The sequence below is a fragment of the Amblyomma americanum genome, chromosome 10 (assembly GCF_052857255.1).
Source record: "Amblyomma americanum isolate KBUSLIRL-KWMA chromosome 10, ASM5285725v1, whole genome shotgun sequence".
NCBI lineage: Eukaryota > Metazoa > Arthropoda > Arachnida > Ixodida > Ixodidae > Amblyomma > Amblyomma americanum.
Window position 1 is genome coordinate 117,545,647 of NC_135506.1, and position 15,022 is coordinate 117,560,668.

The following is a 15,022-nucleotide window of genomic DNA, read 5'->3' on the forward strand; positions in this document are numbered from 1 at the left end:
TTCAGTGAGCCGTGTCCAACCGTTCAGTGAGAGCCGTTCTTTTGGAGAGCGGGTTCTCTCGTTCAGCGAGCCGTGTCCAACCGTTCAGTGAGAGCCGTTCTTTTGGAGAGCGGGTTCTCTCGTTCAGTGAGCCGTGTCCAACCGTTCAGTGAGAGCCGTTCTTTTGGAGAGCGGGTTCTCTCGTTCAGTGAGCCATGTCCAACCGTTCAGTGAGAGCTGGTCTTTTGGAGAGCGGGTTCTCTCATTCAGTGAGTCGTGTCCAACAGTTCAGTGAGAGCCGGTCTTTTGGAGAGCGGGTTCTCTCGTTCACTGAGCCGTGTCCAACCGTTCAGTGAGAGCCGTTCTTTTGGAGAGCAAGTTCTCTCGTTCAGTGAGCCGTGTGCGGCCGTTCAGTGAGAGCCGTTCTTTTGGAGAGCGGGTTCTCTCGTTCAGTGAGCCATGTCCAACCGTTCAGTGAGAGCCGTTCTTTTGGAGAGCGGGTTCTCTCGTTCAGTGAGCCGTGTCCAACCGTTCAGTGAGAGCCGTTCTTTTGGAGAGAGAGTTCTCTCGTTCAGTGAGAGCCGTTCTTTTGGAGAGAGGGTTCTCTCGTTCAGTGAGCCGTGTCCAACCGTTCAGTGAGAGCCGTTCTTTTGGAGAGAGGGTTCTCTCGTTCAGTGAGCCGTGTCCAACCGTTCAGTGAGAGCCGTTCTTTTGGAGAGCGGGTTCTCTCGTTCAGTGAGCCATGTCCAACCGTTCAGTGAGAGCTGGTCTTTTGGAGAGTGGGTTCTCTCGTTCAGTGAGTAGTGTACAACAGTTCAGTGAGAGCCGGTCTTTTGGAGAGCGGGTTCTCTCGTTCAGTGAGCCGTGTCCAACCGTTCAGTGACAGCCGTTCTTTGGAGAGCGGGTTCTCTCGTTCAGTGAGCCATGTCCAATCGTTCAGTGAGAGCCGGTCTTTTGGAGAGCGGGTTCTCTCGTTCAGTGAGCCGTGTCCAACCGTTCAATGAGAGCCGTTCTTTTGGAGAGCAGGTTCTCTCGGTCAGTGAGCCGTGTCCAACCGTTCAGTGAGAGCCGTTCTTTTGGAGAGCTGGTTCTCTCGTTCAGTGAGCCGTGTCCAACCGTTCAGTGAGAGCCGTTCTTTTGGAGAGCAGGTTCTCTCGTTCAGTGAGCCGTGTCCAACCGTTCAGTGAGAGCCGTTCTTTTGGAGAGCGAGTTCTCTCGTTCAGTGAGCCGTGTCCAACCGTTCAGTGAGAGCCGTTCTTTTGGAGAGCAGGTTCTCTCGTTCAGTGAGCAGTGTCCAACCGTTCAGTGAGAGCCGTTCTTTTGGAGAGCAGGTTCTCTCGTTCAGTGAGCCGTGTCCAACCGTTCAGTGAGAGCCGTTCTTTTGGAGAGCAGGTTCTCTCGTTCAGTGAGCCGTGTCCAACCGTTCAGCGAGAGCCGTTATTTTGGAGAGCGGGTTTAACACAGTTTAACACAGGGACTGCACCGTGACTACGTAATGAAGTGAGCCATTTACATGGTGCCAGCACGAGAAAAACCACTCTTTCTGCCACTTTGTTGTAGCCATGTAAATGTCGTTAGTATTTAAGGGGGGACGCGGCTTTCAACTCGCGGAAAATGGTCAAAAAAGCGATTTTTTGAAATATTTATTTTCTGCTTTTACAAGTCATATTTTGTGTGATTACAAGTTTTCATCGTCGAAAACCATCAAGAAGTGCGCCAAATCATTGTTTTGATAATCAAGGGTGGCGGAAAATTTCTTCCAAGTAGCGAAAAAACGCCGCTTTTCAAGCCCCGATCTCTCGGCAACCGCCCAACGTAGCGCTGCCATCTTGGTCTCTATGGAAAGCGTGTTCCTCCGACTTTAAATTTCCCGCTTCAGCGGTCTCCTCAGAGCTGAAACAAACGCATAAAAAGCAAAAGTTTCACGGTCGCACGGTGATTTCCGATTGGCTCCGCACGTCACGTGACAGCAGCGCGCTGCACAATTGGTCTCCTTGGCGGGTGCGTCGTCTGCTACGCGTGCCTCTGGACTCTGCGGCTCCGCTGCTCGTCGTGTATGATGGGGTTTAGTCATTTGAGCAGAGAACCTCGGCTCGCCGTGACTGTCTCTAGCGCAGAGCTTAGTTTCGAATACGGATTACGCGGCCGCCATGTTCGTCAGCACGCGCGGAGCATAGTTTCGGAAGCAGCTTTCACTGGCGGTCATGGGTCGGCGACCTCTGAAGTACAAGACGGCGCGTGCCTATGGCACCCGTAAGCGAAAATCGCCGATGGTGAAGAAGAAGTCGTCTGCTTCAATTACTTCTGATGTGCAGCGCACTGACGAAGTTACGGGCTCGCAGGCGAGTACTTCGTGCGCGGCTACGACTGTTGGTGGCGCCGCTCCAGAGCCGCTGCCGAGCACTTCACACGCGGACGAAACATCGTGTGCGAGCACGGGGGACTCTTCTGAACTTTCTACTTCGCGCTCTGCATCGACGGAAGCATCAAGCGATGAAGGCACCGCGCGTGTCGCGGGTTCTCTTGGCACTTCACGCGACGATGCCACGCCGTCCACGAGCACCGGGTGCACCATTCAGGCGCACCTGGAGCCGCGTTCTGTGTCGAAAAAATCAAGTGATGAAGGCACTGCGCATGTCGCGGGTCTTCTTGGCACTTCACGCGACGACGCCACGCCGTCCACGGGCACCAGGCGAAAAGGGTCGGCCTATAGGTGGGAAAGGTGGCCTCACTCAGGCTTTAAGAAGTTAACAAATTATTATGGCAAGGCCCTGCACGATCACGACAATGTTGAGGACATGCAGAAAGCTGTGATGGCAACTTTTTATCACGTAACATCTACCGATGAACGCCCACGTCACGAGCTTTGCCCCCAAGGACCACAGAATTGGTGCCAACACCAGGCTGCAGAAGCAGAGGGCAAACCTCTGCCCTCCCACAAGTACCAGCTTGCAAGGCATGTCACAGATGCATTGTTGCCTGTTTACCGGCGGCTATCGGATGTCCAGCTCCTCAGCCGTTGTCTGGGGAAAAAAACCCAGAATGCGGCTGAAAGCCTTCATTCAGTAATTTGGTCGCTGCTGCCAAAAGATAAAAACGCATCTTTGACTGCAACAGAGACAGCTCTCAACGAAGCGGTTTGCAAGTTCAATGCAGGGACCCGCCGTGCTTACACAGAGTACTGTTCGACACTTGGGCTGCAAACTGGCCAACATGCTCTTCGCAGAGCAGCGGAAAAGGACGCCTTGCGGAAAAGAAAGGCAGCGAAAGCACTTCAATCTCGAGTCAAGGCATCCAAGAAGACTACAACCCCGGTGCCTTTTGATGAGTGAAATACAAGGTGCAACTTCGGAAGCCATTTTCTCAAAACTGTTTTTTTTTGTCATTTGCTCTGATTGTTCCGCTGATTTCTTTGCGACCGCTGGGGCTATTTTGATACGGTTTTTTTCGCTGCATTCCTTGAGAAATGTTTCAGGTCGTGACATTCTTGGTTTTCCGGCATCCCGTTTGCTGACTTACTGATTCGACTAGTTGTTCACTGTTTAGGTGCCCATTGTAATGTCTGCTCATAAAATATTAAAACTAAAAACTTTTACATTGTAAATAAAAAATCTAAGAATGTCACGACCTCATCCATTCATTTTGGAATGCAACACACTTTGAAGAAGTCTTCTATCTTATTTTTTGTAAGTCGCTCAAGCCTGGTACAAGATGAAAAGGAGGAAAATTTTTTAAATAAAAAAGTTGTTGAGATATCAGTTTGAAATTTTTATGGTGATATAACAGAAACATTACCAGTAACCCTGGCAATTTTTATCAGAATCCATAAAGAAATAGGAAAGTTGATCCCGAATGCCACGTCCCCCCTTAAAAAGTTCCTCACAAGATTTTAGCTTACTCTTAACTTGAGCACTAGGGTAATGCAGGTTGTCACTGTTCTGGATGTACTCCTTTAGACTCGTCAGGTATGAATGCTGACTGTCTAGAACCTAGTGAGCAGCTTTGCACTGCTCGCAAGTGTTTATCTCTTAGATAATGCCTTTCACGAGGAATCCGCCAATATGAAAGAAGATGCTACATTCCACTACATTCTGTAAATGTCAGCTCTTCGATGAAGCGTATCTCGGAGTCTGATATCATATAGGTCTAGCTCAGCTAGCGCGCGCTTGCCATGTGTTAGAAGGTCGACCGGATACTCCGAATCAACAACAGCATAGATGGTTGTCTTCAGCATGTTGCCACTTGTCAGGTTTCAAATTTACAGTCCACAGGAGCCTTCTTTTCGGATCTCTTGGATATGCAAACATTCTCCAGCCATTTCAGGAGTGATTTGTGCACGCAGGCACGCAACCCCCCGGCACGTCTTCCCCGTCTTGAGGCCAAAAAAAATTGCAATCGACCGGAAAAAGGCCGCCGCATGTGCAGCTGACGCACGCGGGACAGGGGGTGGGCACAAATATGGCACGCGCCCTCGCCGAGGTGGCACTGACCCTTTCAAAGGATGTCCCCACCCTCCACAGAGTGGCGGAGAGGGGCACGCGCATCAAGGCACCCTAGCCCCTATAGGCGCTACGCATGGCGTATAGCCACCATAAGACCACAGAACCGGTGAATGTTACAAAAAACAAGGCAAGTACAGTCGAACCCACATATAATGACCCCACTTAAGACGAACTTTTGCTAATAACAAACGAGACCTATGTGACCGTCAAAATATACATTGTTTCAATGGCACAAAATCACACATATAACGAACGTCATTAAACCCTGCTGATCGGTCACAGCAAACGGACGGCGTAAGCCCGGCACCGCAATGCGAGATAACCTGACTCCGACCCCTTTGTGCGGCCGGCGCGCGGCATGTTTCCTTGAGCCTCATCCCAGGCAAACTGCCCGCCGCTCTGAAGCGAGCTACCCTTTCCGTGCCGACACGCCTTCCCTGCCTTCCTCGCAACTCCGCTCCCCTCTCCTCACTCTCTTACAAATCCGCACATGGCCTCCGCGATCAACCGTGCCGCCGCAGGTGCCGATCGCGGAGGCCACGCTCCAGGGAGCAGGCTTTCCGTGGGAGCCAAAAGGTGGCTGCACTGACACTCACGGACGCCCTTCATTGGTCTCTCCACTGGCGCTGCGCGTCTATCTTTAGCTTGATTGCCTTGATTGCCGCCTGTGCACATTGCATGTCTACACCGTCGCGCGCTTTTGTCAATCTTGTTGTTTATGATGCGTTTCGTTGGCTTTGTTCAAATCTCGGGCCCTGGTTGTAATTTAGGATGGCGGACGGGAACACTGTGCTCATTTGCCATTTTAATCAGTGGTAGAGGTGATGAAAGCGGCCAGGGCGAAGGTGACCGCTGCTGGTTTGCAGAATAGCTTCTGCAAGGCCGGCTTCGTCCACACGGTGTCTGTTGCCGAGCCTGATGCTTCGGAAGATGACCAGCCCGGCAGCGATTTATGGCACCGCGTCGTCGACTCCGACATGGGGGGTCATGTCATTGGTTGTAATGATTTTATTTCTGTTGATGACGACGCAGATACCGTCGAACTGTGCACGGACGAGGGCATAGTTTCTGAATTGCGGGACGAGAATGACGCGGAGGAATTGGATGAGGATGAGACTTCGGAGCCAGCACCCATAAGCGCGCCTGCAGCAGTGGGCTACATAGAGAGCCTCAGACAACTTGTCCATGCCGAGGGACTCGGCAATAGCATGCTTCTGCTTTAAATAAACTGGAAACCTCCCTCATCGGATCTGCGCTGCAAAAACAGATGTCCATCACGGACTTTTTCGCAAATAAAAAATTTTGTGTTTTGACAAGCAACTGTTTTTAAAGCTGTGGTCCACTTACTACGAACTGCGGGATATAACGAACGGATGCCGCGTGACGCTCATGTTTGTTATAAGCGGGCTCGACTGTACTGCCCCTCATAAAGCCAGGAAAGTCCCTCAGATCCTGAAAACTATACCCAAATAGCATTCTCCAGTTGCTTAAGTAAGACCTATGGGAAGGCGATCAACCATACATTCCTGAAGACGAGGAAAAAAAGCTGAATTCTGGAAAAACGAAGGGGTCTTGTGCAGCCTTCATGAAAGATTATCAAGTTAGACAAGACCAAAATCTACAATGCCTTTCTCCTGATGTTAATCCCAACTTTTACTTCAAACAGGCCTATTGTATAGCTGTTGAAGTTCCAACCTGTGCCTCCACTTGGGTGCTCTGCATGGTGGCGATGGCAGTGACGGGCGCCGTGTGCGCTCCCAGCACAGTGGGTGGCGTCTGGCGGGTGTTGCGCAGGTCGTACAGGTACACCCGGCCCGAGCTGGCACCAACCACTACCCGCTGGCCATCCGGCAGAAACGCCACCGACTCTAGGCACTCTGGCGTCCTGACACTCGCCTGCTCACTGCGCAGACAACAAACACCGAGGCAAGATCAGAGAGCATTCCCGAGGACAGGGTAGGGCAAAACACTGGAAGCACACAAGCTTGGACAGCCTGCAGGTCAGCAAAAGGAGCTGGGTAATGCAGTGGTGAAACATTTCCAGAACAAAGCACGCAACTGAGCACCAATTTCTTCACTCACAATAGTGGGCATGCAGAGGAATGCGGCACCGCAATGAAGCGCCTTCAATACAGTAAATGTGTGAAGAATGATGCTCAATGAAAATCCCGGCAAAATAGTGATGTTCATTTGAACTGCATACGTGCTGGCGAATTGTGCTCTCATACCTTCTATGCAAAAGGATCAGACTATTGCTTGCCTAGTGGTTCTTAGTAGTGACGCTGTGCAGGAGGGCATTTCTTTGAAGGTATCGAGTGGTTTAGCATAACGCAGACTGCAGAATGTTTTACTAGGCTTACAAAATCATTTAAAAACAAAAGAGCTTGCTTTACAGAATGGAACTGGCACAAAATGACTGACACATTATGGCAAACGTTACCATTGTGACAACTAAATGGCCAACTGCAACAAAACTCTACTTTGGCTAGAATGCTTCTTAATATGTTGGGTACTTGTTACAAAGCACTCTGCAGCAGATGATGCGTGCACATGATGGCGTGTCACGCAGTTAGGCAACTTACCAGACCTCATGGCCCCAGAGAACCTCCCTCAAACCAGGCCCACTAGGAGTGAATGGTTTACAGACAGCATGAAGTGAAAGGCTTAGTTGAGTGTTTGATAAAATCATTTCAGCCTCCAGCCTTTCACTCCTATTAGCAATAAATGGGCACTCGCTAGCGTGGTGAGCACCCATGTATTGCTATCAGTCCTAGGTTTAAAATTATGGCAAGCCTTTACAAATTTCAGGTGTGAATACCATGCCAAAATGCTGTGTAGCCGCTGGGGAACAGACGCGCGCGCCGTGTGCCTTTCCCAAGTACGGCGAACAGCAAGCATTTTGCGGCATATGACTATATGGTTTTCTTTCACGTGGTGTTGATTCTGGGTCCTCGCCTGGTTTGGCTGGAATTACGGCAGATATACTCTGGTAAGGGCCGCTCCCGTGCAGAGGTGTACTGTACGGAGAGGGCAGTGGTAACGAGGACGAGTGAGCAGGAGCAGGTTCCTGGAAATACATGCCACTTGCGTGCTGCCCCTGCTGTCGTTCTAAATCGTTTTTTCAGCCAGCTTGCATTCGAGGAAGTTATTTGGCCTTCAACTTTCGGGTGTCAGCTTAGAATCGAGGTCGGCCTAGATTCAAGTAAATAAGGTAATACCCTTGTCAAGTGCGCGAAATAAAGTGCACTTACAGGGAACGAACTTCTGCCCCTCGAAGTGCACTTTACGCTATGCCGTGCTAAATGGGAAAGCAGAGTGCGCTCGCAGATACGAAATTGGCGGCTGACTAAAACAAAGTTTTACAATATGACGATCTCTAAACATAACCTGCAGAATTATGCTTGTTTACGACGGCAGATCATATAAAAATGAACGCAACTTAATGTTAGGCAGCCACATTAAATTTGTTTTATGGTAATAGTGTAGCAAATCAAGACAAGTTCCTAGCACATCCAGATACTGGACAACAAACAACATGGCAGACTACAGCCTGCCACTATCATAATATTGTTGCACAAATATATGCAACAGGTAAAATCAAGTTGTATGTGTATTTTGTTATATATTACACATCATGCCCAAAAAATCACTGCCATAAAGGCTGCGTACCTCGAAGTGTGTTTTGTAAACACACTCAGACCTAACGGCACACTTAAGCGAGTGCAGATATGAGTTTAGCTGTGCTATAGTGCACTTTAGCAAGTGACACTCTTCATAAGTGCACTTTATTTTGTACGCCTGACAGGGGTATTAGAATCGGGTGACGTTTGCCGGTAAACTGACCTAGCAACCTGATTTACATTATGCGGTTAACAGTTGTGGCCTGTGCGTCCCATCATCTACACTTTCAATGCATTATGCATTGGAAGGATTCTCCAGGACTAAGAATGGTGATTTGGGCGAGTTGGATGTTCATTTTGGTAGTAAAATTCAGCACGAACAGACGAAGGACACAGAAAAGGGGACTAAACAAGCGATGTCTCGCAACTAAGATTTATTAAGAGGGAACTCAAAAATATATACATATACAGAAAAACGACATAGGTGCCATAGTTACGAAGTACACAGATAGCGACAAAGGCACTATCACCTCCATCGTTCAAAAACCCGAATGCACTGCGTCACAGATAAAAAAAAAGTGGTACATCAAGAGGCATCTAAAAAACCGTACGTTCGGCTCATGGAACACGATAACCTTTCTTCAGACACCATTCGTTCAAGCATCGCTCAATTGACACTGTGCAGAGTGCACCAAGAAAAATAAAGAGGTGTGCAAAGCTGATTTCAAAAAAAACCACCGTGTGGTACCGGCATCGCAACCAGCGCACTAGAGAGATAATGGAGGCATATTTCATCAAAAACAAAAAAAAAACGCCTGTGTCAGCACTCACTCGGTTGCGTTATATGATAGTGAGATAGGTTTTTTAGATGCCTCTTGATGTACCACTTTTTTTTTGTTTGATCTGTGACGGGTTTTTGAACATTGGAGGTGATAGTTCCCTCATCGCTATCTGTGCACCTATGTTGTTTTTCTGTATATGTATATAGTTTTGCCTTCCTTCTTAATAAATCTTGGTTGCGAGACAGCGCTTGTTTTGTCCCCTTTTCTGTGTCCTTCCGTTCGCGCTGAATTTTACCGCCAAAATGAACTACTACATCTAACTCGCCCAACTCACCATTCTTCTGCAACAGATTTCTTTTTCATCAAGCTCTATTATTTGGTCTAATGCCTTTCTGTTCAATCCGGCCACGTTGGCCTCAACGTACATGGTATGCGTATGGAGGGCACGCATGACATCTTGGCATATTAAGACTGCCACCTGCCCCTCCGAACGTCAAGTTTTGTGCGGGCCTTTGCTTCCGTCAGCAGGGCACTCGAGGAGGATGTGCCGCATGTTTCGTTCTGAGCTGTGGCGTCAAGCCCTATTTCTCAAGGATTGCCTACGCGTCGCCTACAACACGAATGGGGACAAGCGTCATCAAGCCACACGTTTCAGGGAGTGGACAGTCACAGCGGACCAGACTACCGAGTTTATTTGGGCGCCGGTGCGTCCTCACCTACCCAAGCAGAAGACGAAGGTGAAATCCAGTCCGGACGTTCTGGTGCTGGGGGATGACCCGGTTACACAGCGGCATATTGACATGCTGAAATTGGGCCCAAAGTTTTGCCTGGAGCCTCCGATATCGCCGCCCGAGAAGGTGGCCTTGGTGAAGAGCATCACCAGCCGCGTAGCCGAGGAAGACCAACATCGCTGTGGAGTGCGTCGACGCGTTGACAAGAACTGTAGGTAGGCCGCAGAATTCAAGGAGCCTGCGTGCTACGGCCGAGTATCTTGAGAGCAGTAGCCTACGTCTAGTCGTATCCGATAAAGAGGGGTTTTTCGTGTTGATGCCGGAGAATGCGTAGTCGGAGAAGGCATGGGGCGCCCTTGATAAGAATTTAAGCAGATGACAGTCAAGTGCGATAAAGTAAAAGGCAGTGCAGTGGAACTGTTATCCAGGATGAACCTTGCGAAGCTCGCCACCGGTGTAAAAAAGGCTAAACTGTCGCTACTAGATGTTTTTTTTGCTGCCAAGACGCATAAGCCGGACATCCCTTTTCGCACCATAATTTCCGAGCGTAACACCTGGCAACATGCTGTGTCCGGATTCTTGCAAACGCAACTTGACCAGTTAACAGTTGCCGACCCTTTTGGGGTCCGGAACTCGGGAACAGTTGTGCAGCACTTTCTGGATAGCAACCCAGGAACGTGTTTTGGGTTCAGTATTGATGTAGAGGATTTGTACTACGCCCTTCCCCATGACGAACTCATAGTTGCAGTAAAGGGGTGTATCACCCAACAAAACGACGAAGTGCAGTTTATAGGTAGAAGTGGGATTTCGGTTGAGAGTTTTTTGGAGCTGCTTTCTTTCTACCTAAATACGACGTTTGTGGGATGGAGTGATGAAATCTTCCTTCAGAAACAGGGCGTATGCATTGGGTCCTGTGTAGCTCCGGTTCTCAGCAACATCTTCCTCGGAAAAGTAGATGAGGCCATATCTCGAAACTTTAATGGTCTGGCATTACGGATTTGGAGGTATGTGGACGATTTCCTTGCACTGATTGAGAAGGATGGACAGGCGAGGCGTACTGCAGATGTCTGGAAGGTTTTTAAAGAGAATGCCATGGGCCTTAATGGGGGACATGGGTCTTTGAGCTTTTTTTATTTACAGATTAAATTTGATGAAACTGTACAGACTTATTCACTTTTTTTCGCTGATTTCAAATATGCAATTCGTTTATATCTAGGCCAATTAGCTCCTGAGATAATATATATCATGCCATTGTCTGCTCAAACAATAAAATGGGCCATCAGAAATTTAATTTTAATATGTGGGTAGATACTACAATGTGTGAGGAATGCAACGCTGGAAGCAGTTTTCAAATTAAGCTAATGATATAGATTTAGCAGCCTAATGAACTTGGTGCTCGAAACATGGTCATTGGAGTGAAAAAAAACAAGAAAATAAAAAAACATTTGAAGGTAAAAATTAAAAATCTGTTCCCAGCGTTGCATGCCTTATGCTTCCAGCTGCACAATGCAAAAAGAATTGTAGCTCTAGCTGCTCTAAGTGCTGAGATACACCTTGAGCAAACTTCCAACTTGACACAAAACACAGTTTTGAGAAAATGGCAAAAAACAAGCAGAACAATATCTAATGAGGAAAAGCTAAAAATATTTACATATTTACATTCAAAAAGGGCTAATAGGCACCAGGCATATAATCTGATTGGCTTTTGCCACCATCATGGAGCTTTTTTAGGGCCCGTTGCATGTTCGCGTTCTCAGCACGCTTGCGTGCTGATGCCTTCCTTCTGCGCAGGTCCTTCTCCAGCAAGCGCTTTTTACTTTCGTTGCTTGGATTCAAGCCCAGTTCGCTGAGGATCGCTCTTAATGCTGTCACATTTCCAGCATTGAATTTGAGAATGGCTTCAGCTACAGCAGCCTCCACCGCGAACAGTGAGGCATGGGAGTGCTTGGGAGCAAGTGCCCATACCATAGAATGTAGGCTTTCATTATTGTTCTGCATTTTGCCACGCAGCCATCGCTCCAGCAGCTTCTTGTCCGAGAGGCACTGATATATGGGAAGCAGGACCTCACAAACATGGGGGGGCAGGTTCCTGGGATGCTTTGGTGCTGGCTCACCCCTGGCCTTTGCCGCATTTTGCTTGCACCAGGAGCTCGGCCCCGTTGGGCAAAATGTATGGTTGCTTTTTGCATCATTGGATGTGATGCGATGAAATGTGGCCATCACCGCCCTCTGCATGGAATCTACATCTTTGTGGGTCTTCAGAGCCCACCCATGATAGGAGCTCATTTTGTTTATCATATCTCCCATTAGGTTGCCCCTTCCACTGAGGCTTTTGGAGCCACAGCCTTTGTTCTTCGCTACTGCATTCTGCAAAGCAGTACCCATGCGTTTCTCCACATGGTTGGCGCAGTCCTCTTTGTTTATGGGCATATACCCATACACCCCTTCTTCCAACGCAAGGTAGGTCCTGCTGTCACCGTCGCAAAGTACAGTAGTGTACCGCAGGTTGTGGCGCTCGATGGACCTCTTGAACAGGATCAGGGCAGCCGCCACTTCCATCTCTCCTGCCTTTTTCGTCGTGTTCTTTTGGCACACATGGCTGGCTGTCCACGATTCATGAGGGGTCGTCCTCATTTTGGCCCGACTCGCATCCGGCGCAGAAATTGCTCAGCACGACATAGTCAAGCACCAAGCCACTGAACAGTTCAATTACCGCCCCGACGCCAATGTGGGAAGTGTGCCCGCGCGTCATCCATGACCCGTCGTATGAAACGGCGATGTTGCCAGGATTACTCACGTTCAGTTCTGCGTAAAGTTCGCAAATGGACTGCGCGCACTTACTGGTCAGCTTTCGTGCCGCGCGACTGGCAGCAGGCATCAACTTGCCTTTCATATGCGACTGCCACGTTTTTGTGTGCAGACCCCGACGGCTGATATTCATTGCCGAAAAAATATCATTTAATGCCGTTTGGCGATTGCCAGTGGTCAGCATCGCACGCGTGGCGAGGACGTTCACGGTGAAATGATTCACTTTCTGCATACCTTCGACGCGTGGCGAACTGTTGCTGCCGTTGCTGAAAGGTTCTCTACCAAGTTCGCTGCTATATTTTTGCGTTCTTCTGCTTCAGAAGGCTTTAAAAATATTGTGTCGTGGAGTACGCGGCCGCTGTTGGTACCGCTTTCGGCTGTTAGGTCCGTTAGGCCTAGCGCGGCAGTGCCGGCAGCCGTCGCTGGGCGCATGAAGCTCGTCTCCTTGGGCACACTGCGGTGAGGCGGTGCGCGGTTTGAAGTTATCGCTCAATGAACGATTCATCTTCTTCCCGAACTGGTGCCTGGCACGAAATTTTACCGACCTGCGATTCATTGCGTACTGCACCGGAGTCAACGCACAACAAAATGGCACTTGGTCTGCCGCGTCAACAACGGCCAGCGCGTCTTGCAGACGACAGAGACAGATTTAGCCAATCCGCTAGCGCACACGTGTCACGTGCCCCGAGTAACGAATGAGGTTGCGCGTAGGACTTTTATTTTGGCGCTTTTTTTTTCTGCAACCAATGGGCGGACAGAAACATCGGTGGCGGGAAATTGAAGAGGAAAGGTCGCTCTCTCAAACGAGACCAAGATGGCTCCGATAGCATGCATAGAATAGGAGCTGCGCGCCGTTTTGATCTCAATTTCGGATCAGATTCAGTCGATATCGGCGGTAATATTGGTACTGCGCGAAAACTACTTATCCTAGATGCATGAAACTTCGCAGACTGGAGAAGAACAGGCAACAGATTTCAGAAATAGCATTTTCAAAAAAATCGATTTTTTTGGCAATTTTTTTACCTCTAAGACCCGTGTCCCCCCTTAAGTTCACATTAGAAGTGCCAGTAAACGACGAGCTCCAGTTTCTCGACCTCAGGCTCAGGTTCAAGGAGGGACATGTGTGTTGGGTGAAAAAACCTAGGTCCAAGAAGCCGATACTGAACTTTTCGTCAGGGCATTCCAAGTTGGTTAAGATTAGCATCACTCTCTCGTGTTTACGTTCCACACTTGACAAGTCTTGTGTGCATAGCGTTCCTGAAGGTGTGTTCTTTCAAGTACACAGGCTTACAGCCGCAGAGTTTCCAGACTCGGTCATTTCAAGAGCGTGTGAGAAGCTCCTCTCCACGGTAAAGGCTGGTCGTTCCGGGAACACTAAGAACGGTGAGGAGGAAGAACAAAGAGAAAAGAAGGAAACCGTGGATATTCCGTATGTCCATCGCATGTCGCACAACCTTAGAAATGTTGGGAGGAAGTTTGGAGTTGACGTCGTGTGCACAGCACCGTTTAAAGCGCAACACCTTTGTGCCATGACTAAAAGTAGAGTACAGCAGAACCCCTGCTGTTACGTTCCTCACTGCTGCGTTTTCCCGGCTGTTATGTCGTTTTCGTCCGGTCCCGGCATAGCTCCCATAGGATCCAATGTATTGGGTACCCCGCTGTTACATTGTAGCTGTGAAAACGTTCCCGCATGATACGTCGCAACCTGGCACCCCGAACCCGGCCGGGCAACGCGCGCCAACCGCCATTTTGAAGAGTGTTGGCCAGGCTTGGCTACGGAATTGGCTACAAGACCATGGCCTCCGAGATCACCCCCTTGCAGGCGCGTGGGTAATCTCGGAGGCCATAAAAAGCTGCACGCGAGTTGGAGAGATTGCCACTAGATGGCCACTGCCTCGTCAGCCGAAGCGAGTAATACCCGCGGGCCCGCAGCAATCCAGTCTTTCTTGTTTGTGCGGTTCAACCCATCCGAGTCGTCCGTGTCCTTCCGTGAACAGCTACGCTGCCTACGCCTCGTCAGGCCTCGCTAATCCAGTCTTTCTTGTTTGTGCGGTTCAACCCATCCGAGTCGTCCGTGTCCTTCCGTGAACAGCTACGCTGCCTACGCCTCGTCAGGCCTCGCTAATCCAGTCTTTCTTGTTTGTGCGGTTCAACCCATCCGAGTCGTCCGTGTCCTTCCGTGAACAGCTATGCTGCCTACACCTCGTCAGGCCTCGCTAATCCAGTCTTTCTTGTTTGTGCGGTTCAACCCATCCGAGTCGTCCGTGTCCTTCCGTGAACAGCTACGCTGCCTACGCCTCGTCAGGCCTCGCTAATCCAGTCTTTCTTGTTTGTGCGGTTCAACCCATCCGAGTCGTCCGTGTCCTTCCGTGAACAGCTACGCTGCCTACGCCTCGTCAGGCCTCGCTAATCCAGTCTTTCTTGTTTGCGCGGTTCAACCCATCCGAGTCGTCCGTGTCCTCCCGTCAACACCTACGCTGCCTACGCCTCGTCAGGCCTCGCTAATCCAGTCTTTCTTGTTTGTGCGGTTCAACCCATCCGAGTCGTCCGTGTCCTTCCGTGAACAGCTACGCTGCCTACGCCTCGTCAGGCCTCGCTAA

At 49.5% G+C, this 15,022-nt stretch overlaps 1 protein-coding gene across 5 annotated transcripts in view; it reads right to left on the reverse strand.

Moving 5' to 3' along the window:
- The window catches only part of LOC144107922 (protein NEDD1-like), a 150,177-nt gene that overhangs the window by 106,263 nt on the left and 28,892 nt on the right, over positions 1 to 15,022 (reverse strand). For all 5 annotated transcript variants that reach the window (XM_077641158.1, XM_077641157.1, XM_077641156.1 and 2 more), the window contains exon 6: positions 6,177 to 6,384. In XM_077641158.1, coding sequence (XP_077497284.1) covers positions 6,177 to 6,384 — 208 coding nt within the window. The remainder of the gene's footprint in view (positions 1 to 6,176; positions 6,385 to 15,022) is intronic.